This window comes from Mesitornis unicolor, unplaced genomic scaffold, assembly GCF_000695765.1.
Source record: "Mesitornis unicolor isolate BGI_N332 unplaced genomic scaffold, ASM69576v1 scaffold9042, whole genome shotgun sequence".
Taxonomy (NCBI): Eukaryota; Metazoa; Chordata; class Aves; order Mesitornithiformes; family Mesitornithidae; genus Mesitornis; species Mesitornis unicolor.
Window position 1 is genome coordinate 490 of NW_010171244.1, and position 18,324 is coordinate 18,813.

At 38.7% G+C, this 18,324-nt stretch overlaps 1 protein-coding gene across 1 annotated transcript in view; it reads left to right on the plus strand.

Moving 5' to 3' along the window:
* Positions 1 to 819, plus strand: part of FAM84A (family with sequence similarity 84, member A) — a 1,202-nt gene extending 383 nt beyond the window's left edge. Inside the window, 2 exon segments of the mRNA XM_010179977.1 lie at positions 1 to 320; positions 322 to 819. The exon segment at positions 1 to 320 is cut by the window's left edge and continues 383 nt beyond it. Of these exon segments, the coding sequence (XP_010178279.1) occupies positions 1 to 320; positions 322 to 487 (486 nt within the window). The 3' untranslated portion in view covers positions 488 to 819.
* Positions 820 to 18,324: the final 17,505 nt, after the last annotated feature.

Below are 18,324 nucleotides of genomic sequence, written 5' to 3' on the forward strand. Positions count from 1 at the left end.
CTGCTGGAGCTGCTCTCCCGGGGGCCGGCGGAGCCCCCGCCGCCACACTGGGCAGTGTACGTGGGCAGCGGGCAGATTATCCACCTGCACCAGGGGCAGATCCGCCAGGACAGCTTGTACGAGGCGGCCGCGGGCAACGTGGGCCGGGTGGTGAATAGCTGGTACCGCTTCCGCCCGCTGGTGGCTGAGCTGGTGGTGCAAAACGCCTGCGGGCACCTGGGCTTAAAAAGCGACGAGATCTGCTGGACTAACTCCGAGAGCTTCGCCGCCTGGTGCCGCTTCGGGAAAAGGGAGTTCAAAGCCGGGGGGGAGCTGCAGGGGGGAGCACCAGCAGCAGTACCATCTCAAGATCCACTTGGCAGAGAACAAGGTGCACACGGTGAGATTCCACAGCCTGGAGGATCTAATACGTGAGAAACGCAGGATCGATGCCAGTGGCAAACTGAGGGTGATCAAAGACCTGACGATAGTGGATGAGAAAGAATAGGGAGTAGCAGGGTTACCTGGCTATCTTCCTTCTGCCCTGCCCGGGGACACCAGCCTGCCACAGAGACAGGAGGCTGCACCCTCTTTCCGTGGGACGCGACTGGAAGCGAGATCCATGGCAACATTCCAAAAAACCAGCATTCTTTACACCCATAGCCAGTATTTGGTTTGGCTTTTAATAGCATTAATGCTGAAAGAGCGAGAGAGAGAGAGAGGGAGAAAAGAGGGGGGAGGTGCAGGAAGGCTGTTCTCAGAGTATGTGGACAAAGTCTCTCCTGTCGAACGATGTTGACCATTCTATCAACACGCCAATAAAATTTCAAATTGAAATTTTTTTTCATTTTTATTTCATGGCTGTAATCCATGATGAGTTTTAAACATCTAGGGCCATGGATGTGGGTCTAGCTAATATCTGCCTTGCAGCCAACCAAAAGTGTCAGTCATACTTTGTTAGCTGGGAGGGAAGGGAGGGCTGAGGGGGGGCGGAGGGGGTAAATGCCTGTTTTGTTTTCTTTCTCAACACTGTTGTTTCAGCCTGTAGCTGCAGCCCAAATTTTGTCCCAGCCAACTCTGGCAAGATATTAACAGGCCAAAATGCTTTCACATTTCTGGTTGAAATTTATCACATTTAAAATATTTTTGTCTTTGCTTACTGTTTGCAGCTCTCTGCTAAATGTTATAATGCATAAGCTCTTTCCACCTCTTCCCTGCTCCCACCCTCCCTTCCTTTTTTTTTTCTCCCTTTTGGGAAAAAGTTGGTGAGCATCTGTTTTCCTAAAACTAAACTTACTGTTTAAAGGAAGTGGTGTATTTTGGAGAGCAGTGTACTCAGTGTTGCTCCTCAGAGATCCAGCCTCTAGGATCTCATGCTTGAGCTGTGAATTTGTATCACTGTAGTGATTCTCACTGCACCACTGCTTCAGTACCTCCTTCATGCACAGGTCAACAGCATCCTGCAATAAACAAATAGATTTGAATTTTGCATGTTGCTTCTTTGAAACAGCAATTTATTGCATATTTACAATTCCACGTAAATAAAATAGTTGTAATGTGGCCAAATTCATCTTGCATTCCAAATTCCAAGCAACTAAAAATCCTATTCTGTCTAAGTTTAGAAATCCACAGATACATTTAAAAGATGCCTATTAATGTGGTGTGAGCAATGCCTTGTCTGTATTTCAGATCCTGTTCACTCATTGCTTAATTCTAAGTTTTGAAGTGAAAGATCAGAGTATTAAATATATAATTAAAAAGCAATCTAAACAAATTAAGTATACTGGGGCATTTCTAGATCTATTTTTTTATTTTTATTCTGAGCAGCATACAACTTGTAATAAGCATTTTGTCTTTGCATGTTTCAGTACTGGAAAGAAAATGCATTTGTTTTTTGTCCCCTCTTCCCATACCAATGTGAGATGGCAGAATAGAAGTAATGCCCCTCTTCTGTGTATACAATACACTCCACCCCCTATCAATGTACTGTGTCCTGGCTCCTTTTTGTATTAAACAATGTCATAAGCAACCTTGTTGCAACAGTAATTTCATTTCTACAAAGTGTTTGCCTTCCATAGCTGAAACTGTGAGGGTGGAGTGTACTTCATTATGATAAAAGTGTCAGCATAAATATCTTTTTTTTAAAAAAAAAAAAGCTAAAACAACATCTTCCTCCTTCCAAACGAACAGACAAACCAGCCTACCAAAACCGCACCCCCCCTGCAGTGAAGGTCATCTAACTGGCTTTGTGTTTGCTGATACACTTGGCAAAGTTATGTGGTAATAGGCAGTGTTACTTACATCCGCTCCCCTAAAGTACCTTGGTTAGTACAGTATAAAGATTTGAAAACCATGAATTTTCATTACTGTCAAACTACTGCTGAAATAGCCTTGAGTCACAACATACCTTTTAATAAATGTGTAAAGATTTAGCTTTATATTGGCAATAGTTGCTGTCTGATAATGATAGCTTTGTCCATAACACAAATATACAGTATTCATAGTATTCTTTACATATTATTTGTGTGTCTTAAAAATTATACTGCACTAGATCTCCCGAATTGTTAGAACCAATTTTCCTATGTCACTTAGTGGAAGCACTGTGGTTTTGCAGAAAGGCACTGGCTTTACACTCAAGGCACTCATAAAAAGATTAAAACTTAAATGATGGGTGAAGTAACTTATTTTAATTTCTCCTTGTAGAAACTATACATTAGAGAACCGAGGTAGGAAGAAACAGGGAGAATTGCATGGAAAAGGGAATAAATAACAGAATATTTATGAAGACAGGAAGAATTAAGTAGAACCACATTGTTATTTTTGATATCTGCAATGCTTTTTCTTCAGATTGCTCTTAGATGAATAATATAGGATTAGAGAGAGAGGATCCTTGCAAGAACAGCATTGCACATCCGCACTAGTGAGAATTTAAAACACACTGACTTTAAACTTTTCACTTTATTTTCCAAATACTCCATCACTCTATCTAAACAGCCATTTTAATTCTGGGGTTTCTTTTGTAGTGATTTAATAACCTGATTCATAAACACAATAATTTTCCTTGTTTTACCTAGCTAGATGTAGAATGGTATTTTGTAGTATATAAAGGAAGTGATAGGAACTTAACTTATTTATTCAAGCTTTGTCAGAAGTCTTTGGCATTGCTCTAAATTTGTACTGATAAAGGTAACAACAAAGTTAAGACCTTTGCATAATGTCTGCAGAAGATGTATTGAAAATACTCACAAATGGGATTGACCTAGGATATAGTATTGCTATGACTATGTTCGAGTGGCAGTCTGTTATTAACAACAAAGATGCCCATACAGTTCCTTTTGATTTTTTCTTGTGCTAGATTGCGGTCTTGAGTTACTGACAGCGGTCTGGACTGGATTCATGGTCCATGGAAGTTAATGGAAAGGCTCTCACTGACTTCAGTGAGCTTTGGTTCAGGTTTCATTGTTTAGCAGGTGGCTAAAATTTGTGGACCTTGAGAAGAAGTGAGCTTTGACATGGTATTTCAGAGATCAGAAGGGCCACCTTTCTGAGATGGAAAATAGGGGAAAGAGGCAATACTATGAAAATACAGGAAGAAAACAGACTAGTTCTGAAACAAGCAGTGTTAATCTGAGATGGCAGTAGGGAAACAGTGAAAAAGAGGGAGTGAAAAGTGGATATAAAAAGTTGTACAGTACTTTGAAACAAGAAATGGAAGGCAAGGGAGCAGTCAGTTGCAGAAAGGCAATGATGTGAGTGACTGACAGGTAAAAAATGTAATTGATTATACTCATCTTTCAGGATCAGTGACCTGCCTGAGTTAACATTTCCATTTCCAGCAGTAAATATATTGACAAATTATATTATATCTGTGGAATCTGTTTACATTCTTCAGTCTAGCTACCTAGGGTGAATATTTATATCTCATTCATTGCTCTTGAAGTACTGACTTGTAATATAATAGCAATGTTAGGATCCTTTGCACATCTTTCGTGTCACGTTTCAAGCTTTCTGTTAGCTATCTTGGTAGCAGTTTTATAGAATCTCTTTTGCTTGGATATGATTTTCTTTGTCTTTTCAAAATGCAATTTTTTGAACTGCTTTGAGGCTTACATTTTATTAAAGATTCAATTCATATCCTCTGGAAACATAGCCTTTGGAAAATGATTTACTGTCATGACCAAAATGTTAGCTGATTATTGGCTGTGCATATAGGTAGAGGACTGTATGGATGGGTGGCAAGATAGATTTTATCACTGTCAAATTTTGTCTCCATCTTATGTTTCCAGGTTACTTTGTTTTCATTTGCTAGAATTTTTCTCCCCCTCTCAAGTAATTACAGCTGTATGAAAAAAACAACAACAAACCACCACCAACAAAAAAAAACCCTCATAGTGCACTTTTTAGGGTGATATGCTATTATTCCATATGTGGATTTCAGATTAAAAGCAGGGTGTAATAAGATATAGCCTTCAGTCTGTGTTAGAGTGTGCACAGTCCTAATTATCCTGCCTCATTTCATTTTAGTGTCTTTCATATTCAGGTAAGTGGTATACAAAAATCTGTCAGAGTTTATAGACCTGTTTACATGATCTGTTGAACATCTGTAACTCCAACCAAGGTTGGGTGGAGTTTAGAGAACACTGGATCTCACTTGAGACATGCAGCATCTTGTGGGACCAGGTACCTCAGCCTGCCCAGTTCCTACTACTAGTACTACAGAAGTAGTAGTGGGCTGGGAAAGCTACTGATAGTTGTAAAATTTAGTTATTTTCTATAGAAGATTTCTATTAGAGTAGCTAACAATGTTCTGTCCGTAATCATACTTGGCTGTGACTAAGAAGTTTTATGTGTTGCTACTTCTGCTGTGCAAACTGTGTTGTTTTCAGCTTTATAGCATGGAGAAAGAGGAAAGTCCTGGTCCCAAAGAATTAATCCAGAAATACATAAGGAGGTGTGACTGGGCTGCCATGCTGAGGGCAGTTTCACTGCAGAATTAGAGTCTAAAGGATAGTAATATATGACTAGAATGTGATCAAGTGCTGTTTTTAGTTCATGAGTGTGTTTCCATAGCAAATGTGGAATTTATTTGCTTGCTTTATTATTATGAAATATTTAATTTCTCTTTACTTTGAGTTCAAATTTGACAGGTAAAACTGCCCTACACTCATGGATCCTCTGACACAATATTAGTTTAATCTGTCAGATTTTTTTCAAAGTTTTATTGTAAAGAAAATTAATGAATACTGGGATCAGATACTTTACTGAACTGCTTGTAAATCAAAAAGAGGGTAGTGTAGATGTTAGGTTGGAAAAAGTCAGTGGACTAAGACTCTTCTGTTACTTGGCATATCAGTGGATTTACTCCTGACTGTATAAACTATACAGATATAAACTACCAGTGCTGTGGTTTTTATTAAAGTGGTTATGGCACTCTGCATTCTCTTTTTTGCAAAATAGTATCTTGTCTAAATAATACAAGAACCCTGTGAAGTTTGAGGCTTTTTGGTGGTTTTTTTTGTGCATTGAAATGCTACCTGCCATTGAAATTAACAGTTACTTTAACCATATTTACCTTTGACAAACATACTAGAATTTGTCTTATAGGATTTATAATTGAGCAGCTAGTAACATGAACTTTCATTTCTTAATTTAAATATTTTGCATCAAGCACAAACTTCTTCAGGTATATGATTCTAGAGGAACCATAGAACTTCCATAGACAGACGCCATTCAGACTGAGACTGTTTTTATATGGTGGCACTTTTCTTTCCATAATTTCATTTTGGGCCTTTGGGGCATTTCTGATTCTTCAGCTGATCCATTTATGTGAAACTGCTTGTCTCTTAAGTGTTTTCAGGATCAGGAACTTTAAAATAAAAGAAGATCTATCCCCTTCATGTGATGTTTAGTTTGGGCTAGAATCAAGAAGTAGGACTAGCCAGCATCCAGACCTCAGCGTCAACCTCCTATAGAAGTCAATGGAAGGCTTATACGTGTGATGTTTACCAGAAGGGCCTTAATTGCCGCTTCTTACTTGTACATAGAATAATCATCTATGCAAACTGGCATTTTCCTAGGTGAAGTGGGTTAATGCATTTCAAACATCCCTTTGACTTTCTCTTGTGTGTTAGGCACAAATAGAAAACTGGAGTTTAGTTTATGGGTTTGAGCCTCTGAAGTGCTGTAGAGCCAATATCTCTAGCTATTTTGACAGGAACTCAGGTGGAATTTGGAACCAATGTGGATACCACAGAAAAGGATGGGACAGTTTGCAGTTAAACTACAGGCTGTTGAAGGAAGGTGTTCAGAGCTAAGCTTGAAATTCTGTTCTTTATTTCTCTTCTCCAAGGTGCATGATGGTGCGTAACTGTGCACCCCTTACACATAAAAGCATTCACACTTGAGAGATTCATGCTACTGCCTAAGCAAAATAGGGTGAGTAAGATATGCAGTGTCTCATCAGCCTTAAGTAGGAAATTATTTTTCACAGTTTAAATACTACTTGGATACAGAGTGGCCTTGGCAAATTTTTTTGAAAAGTCATATTTTTAAAGTCAAGCTAAGCAGCATAGTGTTTATAAGTAACATAACCTCAGTATTCTTCCTTGGTAATTCCTATACAGTAGAGGTAAAAGCTTATTCCCAGTTTGTGTAAATAAAAGTGTAGCGCTGATTCAAGGAAATTATCATGGGGCAGAATTTGCAAATAAAATGAAACAATCAAACCTCAGATTTAGTTCTAACATGACACTATCACTGCTGCAGTTAAATAAACAGCAAATATCTAACAGTGTGAGTAAATACAGAGTACTGCATTGTGACACTTCTTCACGGCAAAGTACTTTATGCCACAGAAGGAATACTCCTCATATGTTATTCAACATGAGTAAACACATCACAATCTGGTCTTAAAACAGATCTTGTTTCCCATATGTTCCTATTGTTTCCATATGCCCTTTCAGTCAGCTGAAAGCAATATAAAAACTGAGCCTGAAAAATATACTAATTGTTTGTAAATATTTAAGCAGAAATTTATATGCATATTGATATATAACTAATATATATATTTGTATATACATATGCATATTGTGTGTGTATATATTATGCATAGACACACACCAGAAGTCTTGACTATTTTGTTAGTATTGGTAATAAATGGCAGTTATTTCAGTATGTATATTATCTGTGCAACAGATGGATACCCAAGACTTCACTGACAGAATTTTAACACTATTCAAATATTTGTTCTTTAGGGTATGCCATGGTCTTCTGACATCAAGAAAAGTGAGTTAAATATGTGGGTTTTGACATATTGCTACTTACTGGAGAAAAATATCAAGGAGCACTACAATTTGCAATAATGAAGTACCCTTTTAGGATGAACTATGCTGCTACTGACTTGTGTATTTATAAATAAAAGAATGCTCCAGTGAAGTATCCATCCATCTTTCTCTTTGGGATATTTTAATGGGTAGTTTTTTTCATAATTTGGATGTTATTTCCCTCACAGCAATCTTTTGAAAGCATAGCACTGAAATTAGCTGTGTTCTGTTGTTCAGATATGCTCAACTACTGTTGTGTAATTGTTCCTAAGTAAAGAGGTGGCTGGCGTTATTTCTTTTCTCATCTTATCTTTCTTTGATCTGCCATGTTTATTTCAAAAGCTAAATAGTGGGAAAAGTGCTTTGAAAAGCACTTACTATTGATTTGACTCTCCCCATTGAACTCACTGGTGAACTTTCACCAGAGCTATTTGGGCCACAGTTAGGCTAACTCTGTCTGCTTTTAGAAATCTTACCTAATGGGTACAGGATGAAAATGAGCTCTGTCAGTGCTTTGCATGGACTGCATTGTGGAGAGTTGTACTTCTGAGTCCTTAACAGATGAAACTTCATTTCAAGAACTAGGATAGTTCAGTTACTCCATATCCTCACCCATGTACATTTTGTCTCACCTCATAAAAGATTGTAGATCTTTTAACCTGTCCAAAGTTATTCCTTCTCATCAAACCACCTATGGGTGATACAAGGCCCTTTTCCATAAACAAGCCCGTCACTAGAGATCACTGTTACAGAGACTATCAGAACTGAATCCTTGCCCAGAGAATATTGTCATTTCCAGAGGCTGTGGAATAAAAAGAATTAACTCACCTATTCAGCTGAAGTCCTTTAATAAAACAATTTTATTGAAATAAATAAGTAAATAAATGCATTGCTACTGAAAGTAGACACAGTATAACAAATCATAGACTGCCATAACATTGCTGGTAATTAATATATCTGACTGGACATCAGCAATAGTTACTTCTAAGAATCTTAGACTGCATGTTCTTCATTGAACAGAAGCACCTTAGATGATGGAAGGACCTGATAATATTTGTCATAGTACTCTATGATACAACTCTTTATTTGCTAATATAACACAGCCCTAGTTTAGATCTAAATTCAAACCTTGTTCCATGATATGTCTGCCTACCCGACAGGCTTTCTAATTAGTATTAGTCAGCCTGTGCTGACTTGATACCATTGATTCTTCAGTTAGGTGTAATCAAAGGTCATTAATATTGAAAAGTTCACTTTAATTGACCCATTGGCTCATTTTAATTATGGCAATATAAAAGAGTGTCAGGTGCTAGACCCCTGCACAAAGGGTCAGTTAATATGCAGATTCATCCTGGTAGTAATACTGCCTGGGTCTCATTAGCTCTAGCTAAGGGCTGTAAAAGTTTTCTAGTTCTTTATCTCTCTGTCAGGTTGAAGGAATAGGGAAAAATATTGGCAGAAGAAAAAGATTCTAAAAAAATGTAATGCTCAGTAGAAATCTTAGGCTGCTCTTCCATATTTATGCTTTGTATACTGATAAACTCAGAAACATGCAGATAAAACTTTCACTGTGTTAGGAGCACCAATTATAGAAATGATACCCTTTCAATTATGGCATGCGAGAAGCTTGCATAAGTATGCTGAATAAAGAGGATAATCTTTTGCTTTTTTATTTCACAGTATGCTAGTAACTTTTCTTAATCCATAGGAATCCAAAGTTGAGTTCACTGTCTACTGATAATGTACCCCAATAGCAAACAAAATGTCAAATGTTTGCATACTGCAAGTGATATCAGTACTGAAAACCTATCTTCAATTTCATTCTCACGAAGTCCTTAATCTCATACATACCTTTGAGCTTTTAATGACTTTCCTAAGAATAATATCCAAGATAACGTGAATGGAAATAAAATATCAGGGGAAGAATTTGTTTCATGTTCATCTATGGACTGTCATATATTTCTTATTTCCTTGAAACAGGAATAAGATTTGTATCAATATTTAGGGAGCAGTTTGGTTTGCAAGATCCATAGACCTTTTTTCAAAATTCAGTTGTGCTTTACTGAAACAAACAATGCCAAGGAATAGGAAAATGTACCATTTTGAGTTTAATAGAGTTGTCATATTGGCAGAAAGTCGAGTCATACTTTAACCATTCCAAATCTTATATGAACTAGTTTCAGACTGAACAGCTCAAAAACATGAAATGCTTAGCTTTGTATTAGTTTCGTTCAGTGTGTTTCAAATACAGCTTGTCATTTGTGGTGCCTCATATTCACTGAAGACCTCCCAAACCGGTTATTTTTTCAAAACAATTTTGAACTTCTGCAATCTGAAATTGAAGCCACTGAACAGAGTCTAGTCAGAAACTGAGCATTGAAGACAGCTTACATAGAGCTTGGAAAATATTACTTGCATATTTTAAAAAGCTTTCATAGCTGTAAAATAAATCTTACAAAACATAGAATTCAATATCATATCCTACTAAACATTAAATATTGTAGGATTTTTAAACATACAGTTTTGCACTAGTGTATTACATATAAAAAACAGCTGCTAAGCAGTTTGTCTTAAAAATGAACCTACTGTATCTTGAAAGCAAGATGTAGAAATTGAAAAGATATCCCTTAAATCTGATTTATGAACTAATCTACCCCTTCTTGCTGAGGTTTTCATTTTAATTCAAATAAATATGTCTATGTACATGAATGCTTGTGGAATCTGTTATTGCTTTTGTTTGTGAGTATTTGTGTATGAGAATGGCTCTGTGTGTTCACAGCTAACCACAACAAAGATACTGGCCTCTCTATTATCTGTACATTGCGTGTGACCATTAACTGCTAGCCATGAAGAAGGCAGTAGAAAAATCAATGAAACATTGGTCAGAGGAAAAATAAACCAGGAGTGATAGTAGTGGGAATGATCCTTCTGCAAATGGCATTTCATCCAATGTATGAGCAGTGGGGGAAATGCATAATTGAATGATGCAAAGGCAACAGGGAATGGAGATTTTAAAAAATCAATTCTAGGAGTTGCCAGGTATACAAAATACTGTGTTGGAGATTGCACAGTGAAACACATAATAGTCCTCCCACTAGGGACTGTAGTATCATATGAGCCTAATAAATGTTCACCAATGAAATGATGTTTAGAAATGTCCTTGCAATTCTTGCGTATTTAGTGTCATCAGGTAATGTATGTATAAAATGTGCAATACTGCCAGCCAGCCTAGCTTCTTATCTCTTTTGGTTAGCTAGGAAGCATCACATTTACTCTGAGACCTTGATAAAATGAAAACTTCTGTTACATAAATATGTGATTCATCTGACTTCAATTATCAATATAGCTTTAGGCTTTTTCCATACTCAGTAGGAATGGAGTGTCCAAGCTACATCATCCTCTCAACATACTTGCATCTCCATTGGCTATAGCAGGTATCTAGCACACCAATGGTCTTAATTTACATACTGTGGTTAAGTGGGTCAAAAAGAGACTGAAAGGCTCGAATTTCCCCCCTCCTTCAATTTTTTTCACCTAAAAGTTGTACTCGCAGTCTAAGTCAACTAAGCAGTAGAAAGAGAGCCATGCTTTCAGAGGACAACTCATCCTATCTTGACACATGTGTAATGTAATCACACACTTCAAATTCCTCTCTTTCTCTGTTTAGGATTAACCTACTGCTGGAGCTGCTAACAAAGAAGAGATTAACTAAGAAAAAAATGTCCTGAAATTACATGCTTTCTTCATTCCCAAGAAGAGCTCCACTGCTTTGTCAAATGTCAGTCACAGAATCACAGAATCACAGACCTTTGGGGATTGGAAGGGACCTCAAAAGACCATCCAGTCCAATCCCCCTGCCAGAGCAGGAACACCTAGATGAGGTTGCACAGGAAGGCGTCCAGGCGGGTTCCGAATGTCTCCAGAGAAGGAGACTCCACAACCTCTCTGGGCAGCCTGTTCCAGTGCTCTGTCACCCTCACTGAGAAGAAGTTTCTTCTCAGTCTTGGTTTACTGAGTTGGAGAATGCTGTGTGATCCCAAAACAGTGACAGTCTTAGACAGGTTGAAGATAATGGCTGAACCTATTTAACAAATAGGCAATTGCACAGAAATTACGTCATGACTGTGAGCAATGTATTAATTAAAAAAAAAAAAGGTTAAAAAAATTTTGAAAAGGTCTCCTGAATGATTTGGTCCATTCTAGTCAGACACAGAGGAAAACCTGCTGCCCTGTAAGCTTACAGAACTCAGTCAATTATTTTAAGCATTTCCAAGGAACTGACTGCCAGAGCATCTGGACACCTTACAATAAATTAAAAACAAATATTAATTACGCAACTATCCATTCAGATAGCTCAATGCACTTTGGCTGCCTTTTATTTGTCTCACAAAGGACCAACATACTGACATGTTAGTTAATTGAATGCTTGATTGAACAAGTAAACCTTACACAACACCACAGTCTGCCAAATTTAAATTCTGGTGGCCTGCCAGAGAAATAGATTTCCAGTGTGAGAACCTACCACTGATATCTCAGAAAATGTTAATCTGATGGCTCATTTTAGGATATCTGCAACTGATTTTAACTTTTATGAGGGGAAATAATGTAAAGTTGATTTCCATTCCACTTAGTTTTAAATATTGTTAATGACATCTTCAGGTTTGTCTGGAAAAAAAAAGTTCTCAACACGTATTTATGAGTTCATGTTTTATGATAGTTATAGCAGATTCTGTTAAAAAAATACATACATTCAGTATTTGCTAAAAATTCATAGGGTATTGTCCCCGTTTGTTGAAATTAATCTTACCTTCATCTTAAGTAGCATACCTGCAGACAGGCAAAAAGCACACGGGGTGACTAACTTATAATACATTTAAAAGGATGCTTTGTTTTAGTGGGAAAAATAAGCATTATTTAATTATGAATCCTTTTACAGTAATAGATCCTCTAGGATATCAGCTAGATAACCCTACTAGTAAAGGCTTTAACACTTACTATGCTCCGTACTTCTATGGATGACAAGATGTCTTGCCAGCCAGAGATACATTCACTTGTCTTCATTAAAACTTGTTTAGTTACTGTTAGTGATGATCAGTACAGAAGTGAGACAGCAGGCTGCATTTCAGGAGAATGAAGAGTAAGAAGTGAATGTAACCATTTGTGGTTCAATTAACATTTTAAGATTCACAGCGCAGCTTTGCTTTTATTCAAAACAATGAAAATAAAAGAGTTGAAAGTGATGCAAGAGTTTGTAACAGAAAAATCTCAAAATAAATTCTGAAGTTGAAGCCCTTGTGTTAAGATAATGTAAGCTGAAGAAAGCTGAAAACAGAGCTAAAGGCAGACAGAAGACCCAGGGTTGATACCCTTAATAGCTCTGTAATTTCTCGAGTGCTTAATTGCTGTATTTTGTTCATATGTTCAAGAACTTCTTCATCAACCAGATTGTTGCTTAGTTTTTTTTCAAGCAGAGGAGGGACTTTGCTCTTCTGTAGCATATAGTGCTAAGTCCACTTTCTAAGATCAACCGCAAAATTTTGTTTAACAGAATTCATGCAATTCCCACAATCTCTTCTGCTTTATTCCTGTGACATGCGTATTATTGGAACATAGTCTGTGGCTCATAAGGGTATGGAGGCACACAAAGTAGATGTTGTGTGAAATCTATTTTTGTATAGTGGAAAGGTCTGCTTTTTGAGGATTGGACATGGTTATTCAAGTGATTCTATTATTATAGTCCACAATCAGTTCACTAACTGGGAACTTGTTGAAAAGTGTTATAAGCAGCCCATCTTTCAAGGTTTGAAACTGCCAGTTTCTATTAGTGGCACCACTGAATTAATTTCCCCATTTGTGTCTAGTACTTTTGAACTAATTGCCTTCCTGTCCTCGAACTTCAAAGTCAGTGTAGCTGTTGCTTTTCTTCAAAGGAAAGATAATCTTATATGTTTTGATGGTAATGTCATTTCATATTCCATCAATGCAAATCTCTTTGACAAGACTGGTGACCAGCGGGTGAGTGCTTGATTCAGGCAGCAGGTGGTAGACCATTTGTCTCCCTTGTCATGTTCTTAGATCAGCACATTCCACTCACAGAAGTGGAGATAAAGGCCACAAACTTTCAAAGACAGTCTCACTTTCTAAAAATCACAGAAACACTAAGTCACATATCTTCATCTTTTCTAAAGCAGAAAAGCTGTTATTTCCCAGGTACTTTGCTCTTGGTCTGACAGTTCCTTATAATGCTTGCAGTCCTGACTTTTCACACAGTCAGTCAGCTTTGGAATCCAGTGAAATGCAATGAAAGCTGTTGTCTGTGACAACTTGGTATGTGCAATTTTGACCCAAGCCTGAATAACTACAGAAGTATTTTTGATGTGGACAGTTATTCCTTTCTTCTTTTGTCCATGAGCAGTTAATCTTACTTCACCTGTCCAGTCACCCCAGCCTAATTTTGGAGTGATAGAAGATAGTCCTAATGCAAAATTTGTGCCACTGTGTGGGAAATTACAGAAAAATGAGAAAGATTGAAAAAAATAAATTCTTGCATTCACTGTTAAAGCATCATCCTGGAATGCAAAAGTCCTGTATTTCTGGACCTATTCTAAGTGATGTTCAATGCATATAAATAAGCAGCAATTGAATAAAATACATGAACATCATCTGGAACCATGATCAGAACCCAAGACTGCCTGTAGAAGGTGGAAGACTTGAAGCCAAAGTCCATCAAAGTCAAAAGACATCTTTTCATCCATTTCAAAGGGTTTTGAATGAGGGCCAGACTTGCTTCTGAAGCTCTCTCTAGACTCAATTTGTCCATGGCTATAGGCTGTCTGTAGCTGCCATGGCACAGAATATGAAAGAAACTGTTTAAAATGAGAAAGACATTGAAGTGCTAATGTTCCACAATTCTCTAGTATCAAAGGTGAATTTATGTTATAAAAAATTCTCACTACCTTTCTGCAGGTTCTTTTCTTGACCTTTTAAATTCCCAGTATTGAATTTTAGTTCCTAGCTGACAATTTTTACAATGCAAGTCAATGACAGGATCACTTGTATATCCTTATTTCACTGCTGTATTGTATTTCATTGCTCTCTCTCTCTCTCGCACCGGCCCTGACCAGCGCAGCCCCAGGTGCGGGTGATGCAGCCCCGGCCTTACCCAGCTGGGCTTGGCCAGCCCCGACCACAACTGAAGCTTAAGCCCCGCTGCAGCTTTCATCCCGAAAAAAACAGAGAGAGAGAGAGCGAGCCGGGCTCTCCATAACCATCGGAGGAGACAGCCGGGATCTCCATAACCATCGGAGGAGACCTGCAGCAGAGAAAAGGAGTGGGGCCTGAGGAGAACAACTTTGAAGAACACCAAGGTCGGTTTGAAGGAAAGAGGAGAGAGGGAGGAGGAGGAGGACGCAGAACCCAGGTTTCCCCTTTGCAACCCGTGGCGAGAGCTGGGTCGACTGGTCGTGTGTGAGGGAACTGTGACCATGGGCAGACCCAGAATGGAGTTTTGTGGACTTGGGCTGAAGCAGTTTTGTGTGTGAGGGAAACTGCAGCTGTGAGCAGACCCATATTGGACTTTTGAGGACTTTTTTCCCTATGGAAAGGGGGCCACGTGGAAGCAGAGAGAGAGAGAGACTGGGCTGAGTTCTTTTCCCCTACTCCTAAGAAAGCACATGGCATGGTGGGAAGACCGACTGCAAACCCCCACTCCCATCCCCCTGTGCCTCAAGGCAAAGGGGGAGGGGGAAGGTAAAGAAACCAGGAACAAAAGCTGAGCCCGGGAAGAAGGGAAGGCTGGGGGGAAGGTGTTTTGATTTTAAGATCTGGTTGTATCTCCCATTGTTCTTCTCTGATATTGGTAACAAATTAAAATTGTTTTGTTTTTTATTCGTTATGATGAGTCTGTCTTTTGCCTGTGACCTTTTTAAGTGGTGAGAAGCCCTCCCAGTCCTTATTTTAACTAGCCTTTTTTTCGGGCATCGTGGTACTCAGTCATCCACTGGGCCTAAACCACGACAACTGCTCATCTTTATTTTTTCAAGTTTTCTGTGATGGTATGAGCTCTGATTGATCAGACTCCATAAATCACTCTATCAAATGCCATCAAATAATGACATTTCCTATCTAGAAAGACAGATGAATATCTGGATGCCCAGATTAAAAAAATGTGATGCACGAATCTTAAATGTTCCCTTGGTGAATTTCACACTTGACTGAAAATTGACTAATGAAAATGGCTGCCTGAGAAATTCTAACACCACTCTTTGGTTCCTGCTTAAGTCATTCCTTATAAAGCATAAAAAGTAGATCAGAGAGAAAGCAGGGAATGAAACTGGAATATAGTTTACAGTAATATATCTGGCAGCAGATCTTTATTCTAAGGCTTGACCTTTACTCATTTTTTTCATTACTTGAAAAATTTACAAATACATTTAAATAATCCCATCTTGAAATGAAAAGTGATAATATCTATCCTTAGAAAGATGTAATCGTTAACATTTGTTTTATTAAATTCAACTAGTTATTCATTCATTCATTCACTTATAATGAGTACATTTTAGAATAAGTTTTGAAAATACATATAAGAATTCTAAATACTTCTGAAATTCTTGTCACTTTGATGAAAACACTTTTTCAGCTGTAAGGAATAGCTATAATTAGTTTTATTTCCTGCTTGCATTTGAGGATTAGAACATTTCAATGGAGAGCTAAAATAAATCTTTTTTTCTCCTGCTTTCAGATATCATACTAACTTCTGCTGACCAAATGATTATCTTTACATAATGTCTTCTTAAAATACAGTCACTCCTAGAGCTGGACAAATAATGGTTGTGGTTCACTGGTGATTCTTGTCCTGTATGAAAAACTAAGCTAGTTTTCACTTCACTTGATTTTCAGATCTGCCCAACTTACTCAATCAGACTTAAACAGCAATAAATTACACTGTTGTTTTATTTGGATTTTAGGTTATGTTGGATTTTTTATAACACATGACAGTAATTTATGTTGGGAAGGATTGTAAACATCCACAAAAAATTAAACATCTACTGTAGGAGAGCTAGTTCCTGAAATTTTCATAAACAGATAGAAGTATTCCTACCGAAACTTAGTTTGTTGAATTGCCTGTTGCCATCCATTTTAATATATAACAGTGAACAGTTTTCTGCTCATGGCATAGCAGTCCACTTAAGATTCTGAAGATCAAATAGCAGCCATACCATCTGTTCTTTGATTCAGCAGAAAACACCAGAACAGACTACATCTTGGGATTTATTGTAAGTCCTAGCCCACTAGTTTTTCTTTAGAAGGCTGCATAATCTCCCCGGCCAGCTTAGTAGGCTTCTCAAGCTCTAAAATGCTGCAGATTTCAGCTCTGCAGTCGATCTTACAATTCATGATTCAGAATCATCTTCATCAAAATATTGCTCGGTTGTGGAACACCAAATTAGAGGTAAATTCTTTGCTTCCATATGCCTGCATTCAAGTCCCTATTATCAGAAACCATACTATCTCTCTACTAGGGGTAAGAGGGAGGCAGGAGGGAGAGAAGTGGGATGCAGAGTAACTGTAACTTTTATGCGACAGCAACTTCCTTAAGCTTTTTTGGTAGTAGTGGAGGAATAACAAGACCAATTCCCATGAAGAGTCTGAAATTGCTGGAGAAAGAATGGAAACAATATGTAGCTTCTGGGACCAAAGGGCATCAGTGGAATGATCATCAGACACCATTTCCTATCATTACTTATTTTTCATGTGATGATATCAACACTGGATCCACCTTTGCCTGATAGGTTTGTCAAAGTTGCTTATTTAGTCCTTTTGTGTGTGTATACATACATAAATTCATGGGCCCTGATGGGATGCATGCACGGGTGCTGAGGGAGCTGGCAGGAGTAATTGCTAGACCACTCTCCATCATCTTTGGTAAGTCGTGGGCAACAGGAGAGGTGCCTGAGGACTGGAGGAAAGCAAATGTCACTCCAGTCTTCAAAAAGGGCAAGAAAGAGGACCCAGGTAACTACAGACCAGTCAGCCTCACCTCCATCCCTGGAAAGGTGATGGATCAGGTTATCCTCGGTGCTGTCTCCAGACATATCAAGGATAAGAGGGTCATTAGGAGCAGTCAGCATGGTTTCACCAAGGGGAAGTCATGTTTGACCAACCTGTTAGCCTTTTATGAAGACATAACCAGATGGATAGATGATTGTAGGGCAGTGTATGTAGTCTATCTTGAGTTCAGTAAAGCATTTGACACCATCCCCCATAGCATCCTCGCAGCTAACCTGAGGAAGTACAGTCTAGATGATCGGATAGTGAGATGGATTGTGAGCTGGTTGAGGGAAAGTCAGAAGTGTGATCAATGGGACAGAGTCCAGTTGGAGGCCTGTATCTAGTAGGGTCCCCCAGGGGTCGGTACTGGGACCAGTACTATACAATATATTCATCAGCGACCTGGACGAGGAAACAGAGTGCACTGTCAGCAAATTTTACTGATGTCACAAAACTGGGAGGAGTAGCTGACACTCCAGAAGGCTGGAGACCTCATTCATCGAGACCTAGACAGGCTGGAGAGTTGGACAGGGAAAAAAATTAATTAAATTCAACAAGGGCAAGTGTAGGGTCTTGCATCTGGGGAAGAACAACCTCAGGTTCCAGTATAGGTTGGGGACTGACCTGTTGGGGAATAGCACAGCAGAAAGGGACCTGGGGGTCCTGGTGGACAGCAGGATGACCATGAGCCAGCAATGTGCCCTTGTGGCCAAGAAGGCCAATGGCATCCTGGGGTGTATCAGAAGGAGTGTGGTTAGGGGGAGAGAGGTTCTCCTCCCCCTCTACTCTGCCCTGTTGAGACTGCATCTGGAGTATTGGGTTCATTTCTGGGCCCCTCAGTTCAAGGACAGGGAATTGCTTGAAAGAGTCCAGTGCAGGACCAAAAGATGATTAAGGGAGTGGAGCATCTCCCTTACGAGGATCAGTTGAGGGAGCTGGGTCTCTTTAGCTTGGAGAAGAGGATACTGAGAGG